We start from the raw sequence: 16,509 nt of genomic DNA, 5'->3' as shown, positions 1-16,509 counted from the left end.
TAATAATTGCCTAAGTCATGCTTCACTTGTGGTCAGCCGAGCCATCTTTGTATGTAGTGTCAAAAATGCCTCTGTCAAAGAGATGACTTAAGATAGTGATTTTGGAATGTAACAAGCATTCTGATAGGCTGATGGCATCATAGGCAATAATGCACAGTGAATCAGCAGTGTTAGGAGAGAGAGTAGAGTTAGGCAGATATCTCAATTTGGCCAAACAATTACTTCGGCAATTATGCTATGAGGCTAACGATATCACATGATGTTTGAAGAAAAGAGATCAGGCAGCCCAAGGTGTTTAATATAGGTTACTTTAATAGGTGTTCAAGGAATAATAGTTGCGTCAGCAGACAGTGTTATGACATACGACTCAGTGACAGGGGACTGAGGGGCGATGGCTAAGGGATCCCTCACTACGCAGAGGCTCCAGTAAGGCAAGGCTGCATTGAACAACTGGGCTGTAACAATCAAGTCCATACATGTTATTATGATACAGTACTATTGACATAAATTAGATCAAGCACACAATTGTACAAACTATCAGAGGAAACATACTCATAAGATCAGAACCTCTTCACGTGAAAACGAAAGGGAATCCGTGATCTACATTCCTGTAAAGGGAAGGAAAGTTAATAGTTTTTCTTTTCTGGGTGCATATTTAGTTGTTGTTGTTTTTAAAACTAAAAAGGAACAACTTGGACAAGGAAATGTAATAAATACACTGTATACAGAGAGGGTTTGGCAATTGTTCTTTGTAATTGCAGGAGTGTCCCTGTGGTCTGGTTTCACCCTTTCCTGAAGTGAGAGCCTTAATTACTGCAAACCCCCCCCTCCCCCCCTCAAACCAAACCAAATATACATCTATATCAATTAAGGGGGAAATCTTGTCCCTCATGTTGAAAAAAAATAAAACCAAAGAAAAAATCTCTTGAATATCAGTTGAACAAACGTTCGTAGGTTAAGTCGTAATAACGTACAACTCCGTTCGCCTCTACAGAGTTCTCAGCGCAGCAGCTGTTGTCTCCTTAATGAGGACTGTAGGTTGTAACAAACTATTCACCTGTGGAAACAGTCCACCATCATCACATACACACACAGAAACAGTCAAGACTGAATTGGAATTAGAAAAATACAGGTACAAAATCGATTACATTCAAGAGACAGTACTAGCACAAAAGCATATAATCTATTATCATTTTTAGATAACTAATATAGGAATTTTAGCTTTTATAGAGGCATCATCTAGATAGAAAAGGTGGAGGGTGATAAATTATGGCTGTTACGAAGATGTGTGGGTATTGTGTACGACTTGAATGCTCAAATTAGTTTTAAAATACATCAATGCATAATTTCATAGAATAATCTGTTTTAATTCTTAAAATTGACCTCAAGATATGGAGGAAAGCCCAAAATCTCTTGGAATGAGAGTTCTGTGAAATGCGGGGCGATAAACCAAATTTATTAAGATCATGATATCATTTTGGTTCGTTTGGGTCATAAGGTGCAAGTATTGTCTATTAAAAGAGGCATTGAAAGGTGCCAGCACACTGTACACCATTCCCACTCAGGCATGAAACCCTACGAGATATAAATGATTAGTTGTGCTGATAATACATATGTTACCTGAAGATCTATACACCAAGAGAATGCAGTGCAACTGCTTTGCTAACTTTTTTCCTTTTCAATAGATTTCCATTTAAAGACAACTTTCCCTTTTCTTTGGCAAATGTCTGTAAAATCACTTGTTTCAAGCACATACATATCTTCTTCACTCTTTTTGGGGAAGACAAACTTCTTCATCTCTGTAAAAGAAACCACTGATATATCTATCAGCGGACGAACTATAATAGTTTACTGCTCGGATGACGTAAGCCATCTTAACATTTGTTTCTCTCTACAAATTGGAGAAAATATATATCTATATTTCTTTTTTATTGAAAGCTTTGTTTCAAGCTTTGAGCTAAAAAAGAAAAAAAAAACTGGGGATTTACTTGTTAACCATCAGGTTTGAGGGTCAATGAACAACTTCAGGGAGGGAGGTCAGCATTGCTGGTGTCCCTACACGTTAATGCAGATCAATTTGTTTTTGTCTGTATGAACAATTAGAAGACCAACATCAGCAACATATTTCACATTGTAGCAATCATAATTCCTTGGCAAAGACTAAATACCACCATTGGACAGATAGGAGTGGGGAGAGCTTATTCTAAAGTTCTTGTTATGCCTTACAAGCACAGGTCAAACAGCCCAGACATGGCAACACAGTTGCTTTAAGAATACTAAAACTCCCACAAGCGGAAAGAAAACAAAATACTCATCTAGAAGCGGTGCATTACATCTCAGTGCTCAGTGCCTAATAGGTAAAGCATTGACGCATTAATTTGTGTATGAGCTTTTTTTCTTCTTCTTCAAAAAACAGTCTTAATCCAGTAAACTAGACCTCAGGATAGACCACTGAGGTTGGGAAACAAAGAAAAAAAAGGAGAGAACATCTTTTTAGAAACTATTTAAAAACATTATCATAATGCACACGACATTTTTAAGTGAAGGTAGAAGGAAGAGTCAAATATAAAAAGGTAAACGTTAAAGCAAAAAAAAAGTACAAGGAGGAAAAAGTGTGATTTGAATCCAAAAAATCTAAGAAAGAGCATTGGTCGACTTAAAGAGACATAATAGTACTTTTTGTGATGGTAACTTCATAGTGGACATAATATCGGTAAAGGACATAACCTTGGAGCTAACATGAGACGTTAGTCCGTCACGCGCGGAGTCGAGGCAGCCTGAGAGAGCTCCTTCTGTCAGATGAACTGTCACCCCGAGAGGGTGAAGGAATCATAGCTTCACTGCAGACATCCTCTCTGTCCCTTCCCACCAATCACAGCTCACACACTGTCCCTTCCCACCAATCACAGCTCACACACTGTAAACAGAATAACGAATGATGCAACATCTGGACAATGGAATGGAGGCTGGCCTGTTCCACCTTTAGAACACGTAATAATGAAAAAAAAACAAAACATTGCGCATTAAAAGCAAGGACAATTTGCTTATTGAAATTACAAATTATGTTCAAACATAAACATGGATTATTCTGATTACCTAAGAGTGGCCCGTAACTTGGCATAAGAATCTCTCGAAGGCCAAAAAGGACACGAAATAAAGGGAAACACATCATTATTACACTCAGATAGAAAGTAACATCTAAAAAGCTCTCTTACTTTAACTAAAATTAGTGCAGTGTCTGTGTTAAAAACAAAAACAAAAACTATCTTAGGAAACTAGTAGCACACATTTGGATTAGCCTGGTAGATGCTACGCGGACTGGTGGTAAGATCAAGTATTGACACAAAATGCATTTCATCATTCAAGTATATTCAAACAGAGAGTAAGAATCAGGTGAATGGTTGTGGATGGGGGTCAGAGAAGGGGTCAAAGGTCATAGGTCATGGTACAGTAAGGGTTGGGGGCGGCAGGGTTAAGGCTACGGAAAAACTGCCCATTCTGTCAGTGTTTCTCATCACATTGAGCCACGTTGGAACTGACCAACTGCCAGGTACAACCGGCAGGTTGAGACAGTCAATATTGTAGGACACACTATTTCTGAGGTATTAGAAAACCCAATAGATTAATATCCTACCAACCGAAGGCCTCTCATATAAACGCAGGAGGCTCAATGTGTTGAGTTCAGACCAACTGTCATAGGTTCTAAAGGCCATTAGTAGCAGTCGCTAAGTAGGAAGGGAGAGAGAAGGGGAAAGTGAAATCTGAAATACAATGACCTCGAGGTCTTAAGTTCTTGAACGTGGTTTGAACGTGCATGGTCTGAAAGTTAACGATGTTTTGAATAATTATGCTGCATCTCTAGAAAACAAAACAAAAAAGAAAATAGGCAAATCAAAAATGAGGGTACCATCTCAAACACCCATGCAAGCCTTTCCTGTCAGCCAGGATCATCTGCCCAGGCTGTGTCAGCTTGGGTTTGAGCAGGAATGAATGCGAGGAAGCCACAAGATTAGACTTCTCCTTACATCGAGGTATAGTAGGTGGAGAGGGGACTTTCGACAAAGTGCGTGTGTGGGGAAAAAAGGGAACACTGTGTTCTCTTACAAGTGGAAAAAACAGGTGATGTTTTTGATAGATGGATGTTTTTTTTAGTTTTTTTTCCCCCCAAATGCAATTTATGTTTGCAAAACTTGACCTTAAAATGGCGTATATATCGGAAACAAAGGTACTCGCTAAACATATCACAACCATCCCTAGGGGGAGAGGGAAGCCATGCTACCCCCGGGGAAGGGGGGGGGGGGGTGCCTGGTTCTTAACAGGTTCCTCTAGGGTAGAGGCTTCTGAGGAGAGAGAAACACAGCGGCCTCCTCCTCCTGCCAAAAGAAGAGAAGGTTGGGGTGGGGTCTCCCCTCGTTCCCTACCGGACCAGAGCTCAACCTAATTCATCTCAGAAGGGGAGGGATCGGTCCACAAGTCCCATTTAATCTCCTTCTTCTAAGACAGGGGGGGGTTTGACATTTGAGGAAAAGGTAAACGCACACACGCCAGCGTCCATTTTGTTGCTCTCGAGGAGGAGGAGGAAGGGGAGGGGGGGGGGGCGATTCACTTCACTGGTCAGCACAGGAGATGAGCACTGGGGTCTGGGCCATATCCTTCTTCTGGCTTTCACCAATGTCACGCTGGCCTCTGAGGAAGAGGGGAGAGGGGAGGAGGGGAGGACATCTTACTGGCATGTTAATGTCTCTACCGTCTCTAATAATTGAACTACACACAAGGAGAAAACTCCTTTAGGAAACACATTAAGTTAAAAGGTTGGCGGAGCATTGATAGGAAGTAAAAAGGGGGGATGGAAGTTAGCAGCAAAGACCCTCCTCTACTGTCCTCGCTCTTGTTTACACCCGGATTTGCATGCGTAGCATGAAATGAAGCTCAGCGGGTTACTTACTTACATGACATTAATTAGCTGAAGATGTTTCCAAGGTCATAATTTTGCCAGTAAGCAGGGTGCATTAACATTAACATGACATTATAAATTACATATTTTACACTGAACTATTGCACAGGTATCAGATATGGGTCATTAACAATTATTATTATTATTATTATTATTTTTAAAGTAGACAAGCAGGCATTCCAAAAAAATGGATATAGACCATAAAATCGGAGCTAGGCCTTACGACCTGCAGTGTAAATGCAGCCTAAGTGTTTCCGTTGGTTACCTGTGAATGTTCTCCATGGCTGCCACCTCGGCCAGGGCAGCCAGGCTGAAGAAGGTAGGCAGGTCTTCAGGTGTGCTGCTGCTGGCGTCTGCCTCCTGTGGTCCGGGGGCGGTATGGCACCCTGGTTCATTGCATAAAGTCTCTTGGGATAATGGCTTTTCATCCTGCTCCTGGTCCCTGGCTTTGTCCTCTGAGGTAAAACCAAACAAAGAACAGAGGACAACGTGAAGATACTGCCATTTCCCTTTAAAATGGCCCCACAGACTGATAATATTATTATATTCTAATTAATTAACAATACTAATTCAATACTAGTCCTTCACCTAGAATTTAGAATTTGCCATTTAGCAGAGGCTTTTAATACAAAGCGATGTACAATTACACATTACAGGGACATTCCCCCTGGAGTAACTGAGGGCTAAGTGCCTTACTCAAGGGCACACTATCCACTAGAACACCACTACCCCCACCTCTACAACAGTCTCTTAAACCTCTTTTTTTACAATTTTTTTCTTCTTCTTCTAAACAGGAATACTTTAAAAAAAAGTCTGAATGCTACAGTTTATTCAAGAGAACAGCCACCTTACCATGTACGTAACATGTAAGTAACCTTACCACTATTACTATTATTATTATTATTATTGTTTGCCTCTTATGTCCTGTACTACTGAAACTTAATCTTGAATTATGTTTAATTTATTATGCCTATGTCTTGAGCTGCAATGTAATGTCAGGATCCGAAGCCTAAGAATTTTACTCTGTTACACTATGTGTAATGTGACGCAACAAATAAACTTGAAACTTGTAACAGCACTGTGGGTGGTGGTGTTCCCGGGCGGGATTTGAGCTCACAACCTTCCCATCGCCAGTCCAACTCACTATCCACTAGACCACCACCACCCCCACCTCTATGACACCAATAGGAATACTAAACACTAAAAATAGAAAGGTCTGAATTCTAAAGTTTACAGTTTATTTAAGAGTGCAGCCAAGAATCTGTTCTTCAACTTGAATTGTAACACTTTTTATGTATCTCAAACTGTTCTTAAACCTGAACTGTCGGACTTGCACTTGTGAACCGTGGACTGGGGTGCTGAGCTCCTGTGGTGAGTGTGTTGTTGTGTGATCATGTGTTTGTGGCCACGAACTGTGGAAACTGAATTGCCCTTCGGGGGATAAATAAAGTATTCTGTATCTGTAAGCAGCCGGTTGGACTCGGCTCTGCTCACCCTCCGCTGGGGAGACCCGGCCGTCGGCCGAGCGCACCAGGTGGGTGATCTTGCTCTTCCGGGCCTTTCTCTTCTGGCTGCCCACCAGCATCTCAGCGCTGCAGGCGGCGTGGGCCTCCAGGGTCAGCAGGGCAGCAGGGGGGGGGGCGGGGGGCCCAGGGGGGGGGCTGGGCTTGGCCTTGGCAGTGGAGTCCACGGTGGGGGGGGGGTCACTCTGCACCACTGAGGAGAGATGAGAGACAGATAAGAGATAAGAGACAATACTACCTCTGCACATAAGGTATATTGTATAGTTATCACTATCACTACCATTCTTGTTGTTGTTTACAAAACTACCTCTGCACATACTGGTAGCTACCCATCACTACCATTCTTGTTCTATTAATATAGAAATGAGACACAACATGATGTTTACAACACTACCTCTGCACATACTGTATATTGTATAGCTACCTTTCACTACCATTCTTGTTCTTTTTTTACCTTCTGCCCTTATATCACTATTTGCCGTTTTGGATGGATGCTAAACCGCATTTCATTGTATAGCAGTCTTGTACTCTGCGATGACAATAAAGTTGAATCTAATGTAATCTAATCAGGGCCTTACGATATGAATATAAGAGTGTTAAGTCCCAGCATATGAGGGTTTCTGCGATTGGATCTTAATCTCAACGAGCTGATTGAATTTATGTTATGACACATTAGGAAGGCAAGTTTTCCAGGTTCACATTGCTTAAAGTTGTAGGTGTCTTTATGTAGAATACAGGTGGGCTGGTGTAGGAAAACACAACTATTGGTTAACACTAGAACAGCCATGGGTGGGGTCATTTGATGTGAGTAAAGTTTTTTTTAATATCTTTGCACTCGATCAAATTTCAGGACCCTCCTTTCATGACCTTTCCTAGATATGTGCGTTCTACCACCCAGTATCCTTACATTTTCAAAATCACATCAGGATAAGCTAGTATAAAGCTATGTTGCAGTCTTTCTGTGTAGGAGGCAGGATCATTTACAAGACGGCCAACTAGTGGTCGTTGTGTGTAAGTAGCAGATTCCCATTGTAAAGACTATGGTCATTTGACCCCCGAGGCGGCTTATAGTAGGTAAAAAAGGCACGGCTGTGCTAGCTCTTCTAAGAAATCGTGTCCAGCACCCCCTGTGCCATGCTCTATACATGGTTAACTTACTGTGACATCATAATGTTCATTTGCCCAGGTTTCATGAACCACATGACATCATGCCGAGAACATTCACCACTGGACAAACACACAGAAACACACAACGATCCTCTAATTCACCTTTGTCCACAGTACTGGGCTTCTCCTTTTTCTGCTTGTACTTGCTAACAATCTTGTGGAATAAAGTCTTTTTCTGAGATGGAGATGAACCTGATATAAACACAAACACAAAAGAAACAAACAAAAAAAAAAGGAAAGAAACAAGAGCATGGTAATGCTATGTTAAATGGTAAACAATGTGTTCGTCATGAGAGAGAAAGAAGTACTTCCTGTGAAAGGCAACGAGACTAACAAGACGTGGTATGGAGGCATGGGTGAGATGGGCGACTCCTGAGGTAGTAAGAACAGTGTTTAAACACGGAGTGAACACTGTAATGATGTCGTCCTCTCACCCTTGCTCGGTTTCGGGGGCTCCTCTGGGCCGGTGACGCTGTCCGTCTTCTTCTTCTTGGTGACGGCGCTGCTCTTCTTGTCGAAGGTCAGAGGGCTGTACTGTGGCAGACTGTTGAACTTCTTCTCAAACTCCTCCTCCAGTTTCCCCAAACTGCACATGAGGAGGAAGAGATACGTATCAGTATAATACCGTTTAGAATTTCGATGAAACTGTAGATTTCAGCACAATAAAAAAAGACTTTTCTCTAGCCTGAAGCAGACATACGATCTGAAAGACATACGTGAAATGCCCAAAATCCACAAGATACCACCTCATTTGTGAAACCTAGTGGCGGTGGTGTTATTGCTTGGGCATTAGGGTGGGGTGGTATCCATTTTTTCTGTTAAACCTGCTGTTTTTTACACTATTAAAACCTAATTTAAAAAAAATCTCATTGTAGGGTAGGGTACATTTTTTCATACTTTTATTACCGTCCTAAACTTTTACCAGGGTATGGAATTACCGAGAACAATAATGTTGTGCTACTTATGCGGGGACTGCTACACCCTATGACATTTAGCAACACTAACTTAAAGTTAACATCCTGATCACAGCGTGACAAACTAAACTGTTGCATAGCATAATATGATCGCTTAATAAGAAGCATTTGTAAAAGTATAACTTGTCTCATGTCCTATGGCATATAGCCTATAGGCCATAATTTGTCTATACAATATTGATTTAGTCACCGTTATGAGACTATGCTCTGGGAGTCCTTCTTTTTGAGCTCTCTCTTTCGGGGTTATGAGAGAGGCTGCACGGCAGACTCTGAGGTCTGTCGGTCTGTCTGTTTGGTGTTTGTCACGCCAGATTGAGGTTGTGGCCAAAACAGTTGAGCCATGGCCAAGTCAGGGGCCTGACGGCGTTGCAATGTTCACAGCATGTGGTTTACTGAGAACACAGCTAGTCTGTCTGTAGGCATCTTGTCTGTAGTTTCCAGGCGGTGTGACAAAGTGGACGGTTAGTTAGCGATGATGGCGATGGTGTCATGTCAGCGAATACCTGTTTGGAACCCGACAACAGCTCTTGATACTACTTCCTCTAGTCCAAATCTCTTGGCTCGGCAATTTCCTCACATGGTTTCATCTACCACTGGCAGGCAGGCGACACTCAACTCTTCCTGTTTTTCTCCCCCTCTGACAACACATTTGGCAACACGTGTCTCTGCGTGCCTCGCAAACATTTCTGCTTGGATGTCAGCCCATCAACTCATCCAAGCTCCACCTGGAGACTGAGCTGACCTAACCCTTGGAAGCATGCCCTCCTCCATCACAGTAGAGAACTCTATGGTGACCTCCTCCCAGACAGCCAAGAACCTCGGGGTGATCCTTGACAACCGTCTGAACATTTTTGATTGGTTGCCGATATGCGGACCAAAAGACTAGAACGTGTCACGTATCAGATACAGAGGGTTCTGTGATGCTCACCCTGGGGCTGACTCATCTTTGGACTTTGACTTCTTCAGTTTTTTGGGGTTGTTGGGTCCCGTCTGTGGGAAAGGCCAGCTCTCATCAGGCCAGCCCGCCTCACTGTCCGACGCACGGAAAGACCCCCTTTTACCTGTGATAAACACACGCGCGCGCACACACACACACACACACACACACACACACATACACACACACACGTCAGAGGAGACAACCAGTGACAGCATATATGAACACTTACAGCAGACGGCCGAAAATATTACAAATGTACGTAGCTAAACAATCAACGGAGAGAGAGGAGTCACAAACTGTACAATGCGTACACCTAGCCTTACACGCACACTCATAGTCATACACACTGAAACGCAGCACTTTTGTTGTAAAGAATGACAAAACTGTATTCTGATTCAATGTTGTATGTTCTTGTGTATTGTATGCTCTTTGTGTGTTTCTTGGTGCGTTGTTTTTGTATGTTCTTGTCTTGGTTGTTTTTGTCCACCAATGATTGGAAACAAGTGTTTCAGTAGACCTTTACGTGCTATCCTCTGGGATGTACTGTCTGTACTTTTTACCCAAATCAATCAATCAATCAATCAATCAAACAGTCATCATGCAAGAGGACAGTTAGTTAGCTAGCAGACTAGCTCGGTCTACACACACAGACACAGACACAAACACACACACACACACACACACACACACACACACACACACTACCTCGGTCTACGTTGGCCCTCAGCGAGGTCAGCATTCCTTCTGACACCAGAGTCTTGTACAGCGCTCCCTTACAGCTCCTCTCTGACTTCCTGGACCCGGAGCCCTCTGCGCTGGCCTCCGCATCCCTCTCCCTCTCCTCTCCTGTCCCCTTGTGCTTGGCATGCGGGGGGCTACTAGGAGGGGCGGCGGGCTCTTTCACACCGCCTGTTCCCGGGCTGCCGATACTGGCTTCGTCCGCCTCGCTCTTGGGGCTGGGGGGGGTCAGCTCCACCTCCATGGCCTCGGTTGTCGACGGCGGCTCCGGGCGCTCGCCGCAGTCCTCGTCCTCCTCTTCCATCTCCTCCCTCTCCTGTTCCTCTTTAGCCTTGAGGGGGGGGGGCTTCTTGGCGGCTTTGGCTTTGACGGCCTTTTTGGGCGAGCCAGGGTCGCTGGGACCGGAGCTGATCTTCTTCTTGAAGGTCGTCGTCTCCGTCTCCATGTCTATGTCTCCTCCGCCCCCCCAGGCCCCCTTCGCCACGGCCTCGATGGTGTAGAGGACGCTGTCCATGTCCGACTCGGACGACTGGCGCTTCTTGACGGTCTTCTTGGGCGAGGAGGAGCCCGGGCCGGGGCTCTTGTCCTTGTTGTCCCCTGCTGCTTTGGGCGGCGCCTCTCTCGCCGACCCGTCTATCGCCTTCTTCTTCTTCTTCTTCTTTTTCACATTTGTCTGGTTCAAGGTTTGGCCGCTGGGTGCTGTCGGAGGACTGGTTTCAGTAGGGGTGGAGGAGGAGGAAGAGGAGGAGGAGGAGGAGGAGGAGGCGGGGGGCGGGAGAGAAGAGAGAGGAAGATCGCGGGCGTCCTCAGTCTCCTCTTTGACGGCGGTGGTCTTGGGTTTGACGTGTAGTGTGCAAGCGGCGGAGGTATCGTCGTCAGGTGGCTGTGAGGCTGCTGTGTCGATCTTCCCCGCCTCGGAGGCCAAACACATCTACACAAAACAGCATTAAAAAAGAAAAAAAACATGGTTTAACATTTCCTTTGTGAGTGCCTTTGTCTATTGTGTAGAAACCTATATTAAGAACGGTTGAGGCTTTGCAAAGGCACAAGTTAATAATGCATGCATGTTAACTACTGCATTAATACATGTTAATTTGCCCAGAGTGTCGAGGCTTTGAAAACATTAGCTAAGACACACCTCTTCTCTCTGGCCTTTGACCTGAGGCGAGCCTGCCTCCCGACACTGCACTTTTATTTCTGCACCTGTATTTATTTTGTATTGCACCTTGTTTTAGTGTATTTTTTATTAGTTTTTTTTTTTTCTACTAGTGTTTTATCTGTGAATCACTTAGGGCGGCTGTTTTGTCGTTGTAAATGTGCTATATAAATAAACATGACTTACTTACATAATTCATGTACCCTTACTGTTATGTTTGGTTTAGGGTTTTTAATATAAAATAGAATTCAACCAGATGGCAAGGACATTGTGTTGAAAGAGCCGTCGTTACCTCAGCGAGCTGGAAGAGAGCGGACTGGCCACACTGCTTCCCCTCTGGCACGGCATTCTGGGCCGCCACCGAGGAGATCTCCTTCTCACACAACAGGGAGGGAAGAAAAAGACAACAATTCACTTCACTATGCATCATCAAGCCAAATATGCCTCCAGAAACAACAGGCTCCTCTCGAAATGTAATAATCACCATGACGATAGTATTAACTAAAATGGGGTTTGGGTTGAAATTCACAACAGAAGCCCTATTCAGACGGGATTACTATTATGTGGCGACCTCCGTTAATGTTCACTGGCTGTTCTTCATCGTTCCTTGATTGCTAACCGATTTATCCATGGCCGTTTAGCCACTATTTTATAGCTTAATATCTACATACTACGATCTTTCAAGAACTATAACCGTAAAAGTAAGTAGCCTTGAGAACCGATGTTTCTGGAGCCTAATGGCCCTTAGAGGCCCATAATCTCCTGTTTCCGTAGCGCGAGGCGGCTGGATGTACAAGTACACCCCCTGGACGTGACGCTGGTATGTCGCAGGGTCTTACCCCCAATCCAGTAAAAGTAAGTAGACATATAAGTAGACTCATTAATGCTGAGTGCCAAGCAGGGAGGCATCGGGTACCATTTTTATAGTCTTTGGTGGTACGACTCGGCCGGGAATCGAATTCACGACCTCCCGATCTCAGGGCGGACACTCTAACCAAGGCCACTGGTCTGGTACCTGTAGCTATAACAGTGAGTTATGTGTATTTGGACACCGTACCTCCGCCAGGTGGAACTGAGGAGGCTTGACGCCGGCCTGAGGAACGTCAGGCTCTCTCTTCAGTGACGTCCCAGAGGACACCTGGGGGGAAACAGGATGAGATGAAACGTTACGGCGCTGGTCTGGTCTGTTCTGTTCTGTTCTGTTCTGTTCTGTTAAGGTTTGGTTCTGTTCTGTTCTGTTCTGTTAAGGTTCTGTTCTGTTCTGTTAAGGTTTGGTTCTGTTCTGTTAAGGTTTGGTTCTGTTCTGTTAAGGTTCTGTTCTGTTCTGTTCAGGTTTGGTTCTGTTCTGTTCTGTTAAGGTTTGGTTCTGTTCTGTTAAGGTTTGGTTCTGTTCTGTTAAGGTTCTGTTCTGTTCTGTTAAGGTTCTGTTCTGTTCTGTTAAGGTCTGTTCTGTTCTGTTCTGTTAAGGTCTGTTCTGTTCTGTTAAGGTCTGTTCTGTTCTATTCTGTTCTGTTAAGTTCTGTTCTGTTAAGGTCTGTTCTGGTCTGTTAAGGTCTGTTAAGGTCTGTTCTGTTCTGTTAAGGTCTGTTAAGGTCTGTTCTGTTCAGGTCTGTTCTGTTCTGTTAAGGTCTGTTCTGTTCAGGTCTGTTCTGTTAAGGTCTGTTCTGTTCTGTTAAGGTTTGGTTGTTGGTGTTTCAACTTTCAGACTCTGAGACCACAACGTATGAAGACAGTGCAAGGCGGTGAGGTGAATGTTTGTATTTCCATTCCTCATCGATCAAACCACATTGCTACGACCACCCTTCGTACACCACACATAGACACACACGCACGCACACACATATGCTATCCAACTCCTGTGCAACATTCTTATGAATGTATATTTTGAGTGTCTAATTTTTCTTACCTTAAATGTATATCATTAGATCATTTCATCTAATTTGTTATATTTTTCTTTGCCTCTTATATTTTATTATATTCTATGTCTTCTTATTTGCACCCTAAACGGAGCCCCCCTCCCCCTCCCCCACCCCAGTGGAAGTATCTCACGATTATACTTGTATAACCGGAGCGACAAATAAACATATTGTATGATTATCATTTAAGTGTTTACAGTCCAACATAATCAAATAACTGAATAAACATCGTATGTGGTCACAAACATCACGATGCAGAGAGAATACTCACTTCTGCCTGGTCTGCCTGGACCGGCTTCCCCTCGCCAGCTGTGTCCGCTAAACTGGGCTGAGGAGTGCTGGAGGAGTTCTGGGAAGGGACACACACAATCGAGGGTTAGCTGACCTATTTCAACAGGAATGAGCCCCACTTCCTTTCCCCCCCATCGCTGCCTCCAGTGGTAGACTGACTGTGACGGCAACCTCAAAAGTATTCAGTTCCACCGCTTCGGCGAATTGAATAGTTCAGTTAAATCGTTAGATCATTAAATCAGTACATCAACCGATTCCTAAATCATCATTGCAGCTGCATAAAAGATTTCTGAGGGCCTAAGGGAGCGAGACTGTCGCTGTTGTGTTGCTGTTATGTAGCTGGTCTGGTGTGAGTATGGGGTGGTCCTGCCTTTCCAGGTGGGGTTACTTACCTCAGCCAGTTGGAAGAAGGAGGATTTCCCAGGGTGCTTAGCAACATCTGTGCCTCCGGACTGTGAGGAGCTGGAGGAAATCTGTGGGGGGTTAAAGGTCACATATTAAACACGCTCACAGAGCAGAGCCAATGAAAGACACACCATGTTCAGACCATCGTTCCAAGAGTTCTCAGGCTTGCGTCCCGTCTCAGCACCAGCATGTTTGATTCAGTTAATCACGGTCATGGTGGAATACATTCGTAAAAGATTATCGGAAGCGTGCATGTTATGGCTAGGCTACATTGGGAGGCCTATATATTAGGGATGTAACGATACACTCAACTCACGATTCGATACGATTCACGATACTGCGTTCACGATACGATTTTCTCACAATTTGTTCCCAAAAATTAGACTGCAGACAAATTATGACAGAAAAATATTATTTTCTTTATTTCTCAGACAAAAACTACAAAGTACTGTGTTTTCTTAAAGAATCCCTTTTTATTTCTGAGGTAGGGTAGAACTACGATAGGGTATAAACTTCGAACAAGCGAAGTCAAAAGTCGATTACGCTCTCTGCTGTTTAAAAAGAGTATCGGGATTCATTTTTCACCTCACCGATTTGAACCGTCACATATTTGCATCGATAATTAACTAACTGTCTCTTCGATGCACCGTCACATCCCTACTAAACACCCAGTAGCTCTACAGGATCTGAGTTAGAGAATCCTGTGGAGGGGACAAGGATATTAACCTCCATTTTGTAGAGAGCGAGACATGCATGTGCTCTCCAGAGCCATGTTGGCACGGTGCCACTTGTGAGTCACACGTAGGTCACTTCTTCACAGAAATAGCTATCGATGTGGTCTGAAGTGTGGTGGCGGCAACAGAAACTATGTATGGGGCGACGCAATTGTCATAGCTGTCTGTTTTTCTTTTTACATCAAAATGTTTGACCCAACTGCCACTACAGTGCACAGAAACCAAGTCACGTTCAACCGTTTCTTAGTGATTGTCATTTCAGTGTGATAGACTGTATAGTACTACTAGGCCTGTACATTCACTGCAATACAGTGGCCCTTATTGTCCTTTTTGCAGCTATGCATTACAGATGACGAGTTTAACTCATTAGCATCGTATTACATTTTAGATTTCAGAGAACAATGACGGACAATGTTTATTAATCTGAAACATTCGTGCTTCCTTGCTTCCCAAATAATCATAATCAATGTAAGAAATGGGACAGTGAAGCATTTTTTTCTTCTTTTGGCTCTATACTGCAAAAGTTTGGCTTCAATAGTGCAAAAATGCTGTGCAGAGTACGCTGATATGAAACGCAATATAATACCATACAGTATGGTAGTAAATTAGTCCAATGGTATACACGTAATCCAGTAGTGTGCAGTATTTATTATACTGCAATATGTTCATGTCCACAGTCATGGGAGTACAGGGAGTAGAGGAGCGAGTACAGGGAGTAGAGTAGGGAGTAGGGGGGGGGCTTTGTACACAAGTGTGTGATTGGGAGGAGGGAGATACGGTATCTGGGGTACCACTTGGGGAGGGGCGGGGAGAGGTGCGGCCACAGACAGAGAAGACCGCAGCTATTGCAGCCCGCTCCGCGCCCCAAGACACGGAAGGACGTGAGGCGGTTCCTGGGGCTGGCCGGCTACAACCAGCAGTGCCGCACTTCCCCCTTGACTGATCTCACCCGTAAAGGAGTCCCAGATCCGGTCCAATGGACCGGCAGTGCCAAGTGCTGCTTGATGGGATTAAGAAGAACGCCCCTCTGTGGAGAGAGACGGTGCTATCGGCCGGCAGCGCCTGGCCTGCAGAGGGAGCTACAGGGCTGTGGTGGAGAGGAGATGATGATCAGATGATTGACAGATGATGTCATCATCATTTGCCGTTAAACCTCCTGTGTGTTTGTTCCCTCTGGAGAGGGAGTGACCAGGAGAGGGAGAGGGAGTGAGAGGGAGAGGGAGTGAGAGGGAGAGGGAGATGGAGTGAGAGAGAGAGGGAGTGACAGGGAGGGAGAGAGGGAGTGACCAGGAGAGAGGGAGTGACTGGGAGAGGCAGTGTATGGAGCGAGGCGACACCACACACACTATTTGTTTTTGGACTAAGGATTACTCCAGCACTCCTGGGGGGTCGGGGGTGTGATGAGGGCTGTTTACTGTTCTTGTGATAAACGGGCGGCGTCCCAATTAAGACTCTGTGTTCCGACCCCCCCCTGTGTGTGCATCCTTTACAGAAGGGATTTAAAAAGACGTCCAAACAACTACAAATCAGCCATGGCACTGTCCGGGAAAATATTTTACGGAAACGACTGCCAACATGGCCAGGTCAGGCTGTCCTAGCAAGTTCAGCCCAAGAGCAGACCACAAGATGCTTAAAGAAGTCTCCAACAATCCAAAATGTCATCACGGGACCTACAGGTAGCTCTTGCCACAGTTGAGGTTAAAGACAAGTA

General features: G+C 44.4%; 1 protein-coding gene across 1 annotated transcript in view; it reads right to left on the bottom strand.

Annotated features, from left to right (window-relative positions):
• Positions 1–4,607: 4,607 nt before the first annotated feature.
• bbx (BBX high mobility group box domain containing) overlaps positions 4,608–16,509 on the bottom strand; it is a gene marked incomplete at its 3' end in the record, with an annotated part of 33,613 nt that continues 21,711 nt past the window's right edge. Inside the window, exons 7-17 of the mRNA XM_080528109.1 lie at positions 14,052–14,132; positions 13,640–13,717; positions 12,510–12,590; positions 11,745–11,825; positions 10,264–11,227; positions 9,547–9,679; positions 8,079–8,230; positions 7,747–7,836; positions 6,449–6,670; positions 5,220–5,409; positions 4,608–4,686 (exon numbers count right to left, since the gene is read on the bottom strand). Of these exons, the coding sequence (XP_080384235.1) occupies positions 4,608–4,686; positions 5,220–5,409; positions 6,449–6,670; positions 7,747–7,836; positions 8,079–8,230; positions 9,547–9,679; positions 10,264–11,227; positions 11,745–11,825; positions 12,510–12,590; positions 13,640–13,717; positions 14,052–14,132 (2,151 nt within the window). The remainder of the gene's footprint in view (positions 4,687–5,219; positions 5,410–6,448; positions 6,671–7,746; positions 7,837–8,078; positions 8,231–9,546; positions 9,680–10,263; positions 11,228–11,744; positions 11,826–12,509; positions 12,591–13,639; positions 13,718–14,051; positions 14,133–16,509) is intronic.

Source organism: Nansenia antarctica, assembly GCF_963989245.1.
Source record: "Nansenia antarctica genome assembly, chromosome: 4".
Taxonomy (NCBI): Eukaryota; Metazoa; Chordata; class Actinopteri; order Argentiniformes; family Microstomatidae; genus Nansenia; species Nansenia antarctica.
The sequence above is the reverse complement of the archived record's forward strand: the minus strand, read 5'-3'. Positions and strand labels throughout refer to the sequence as shown.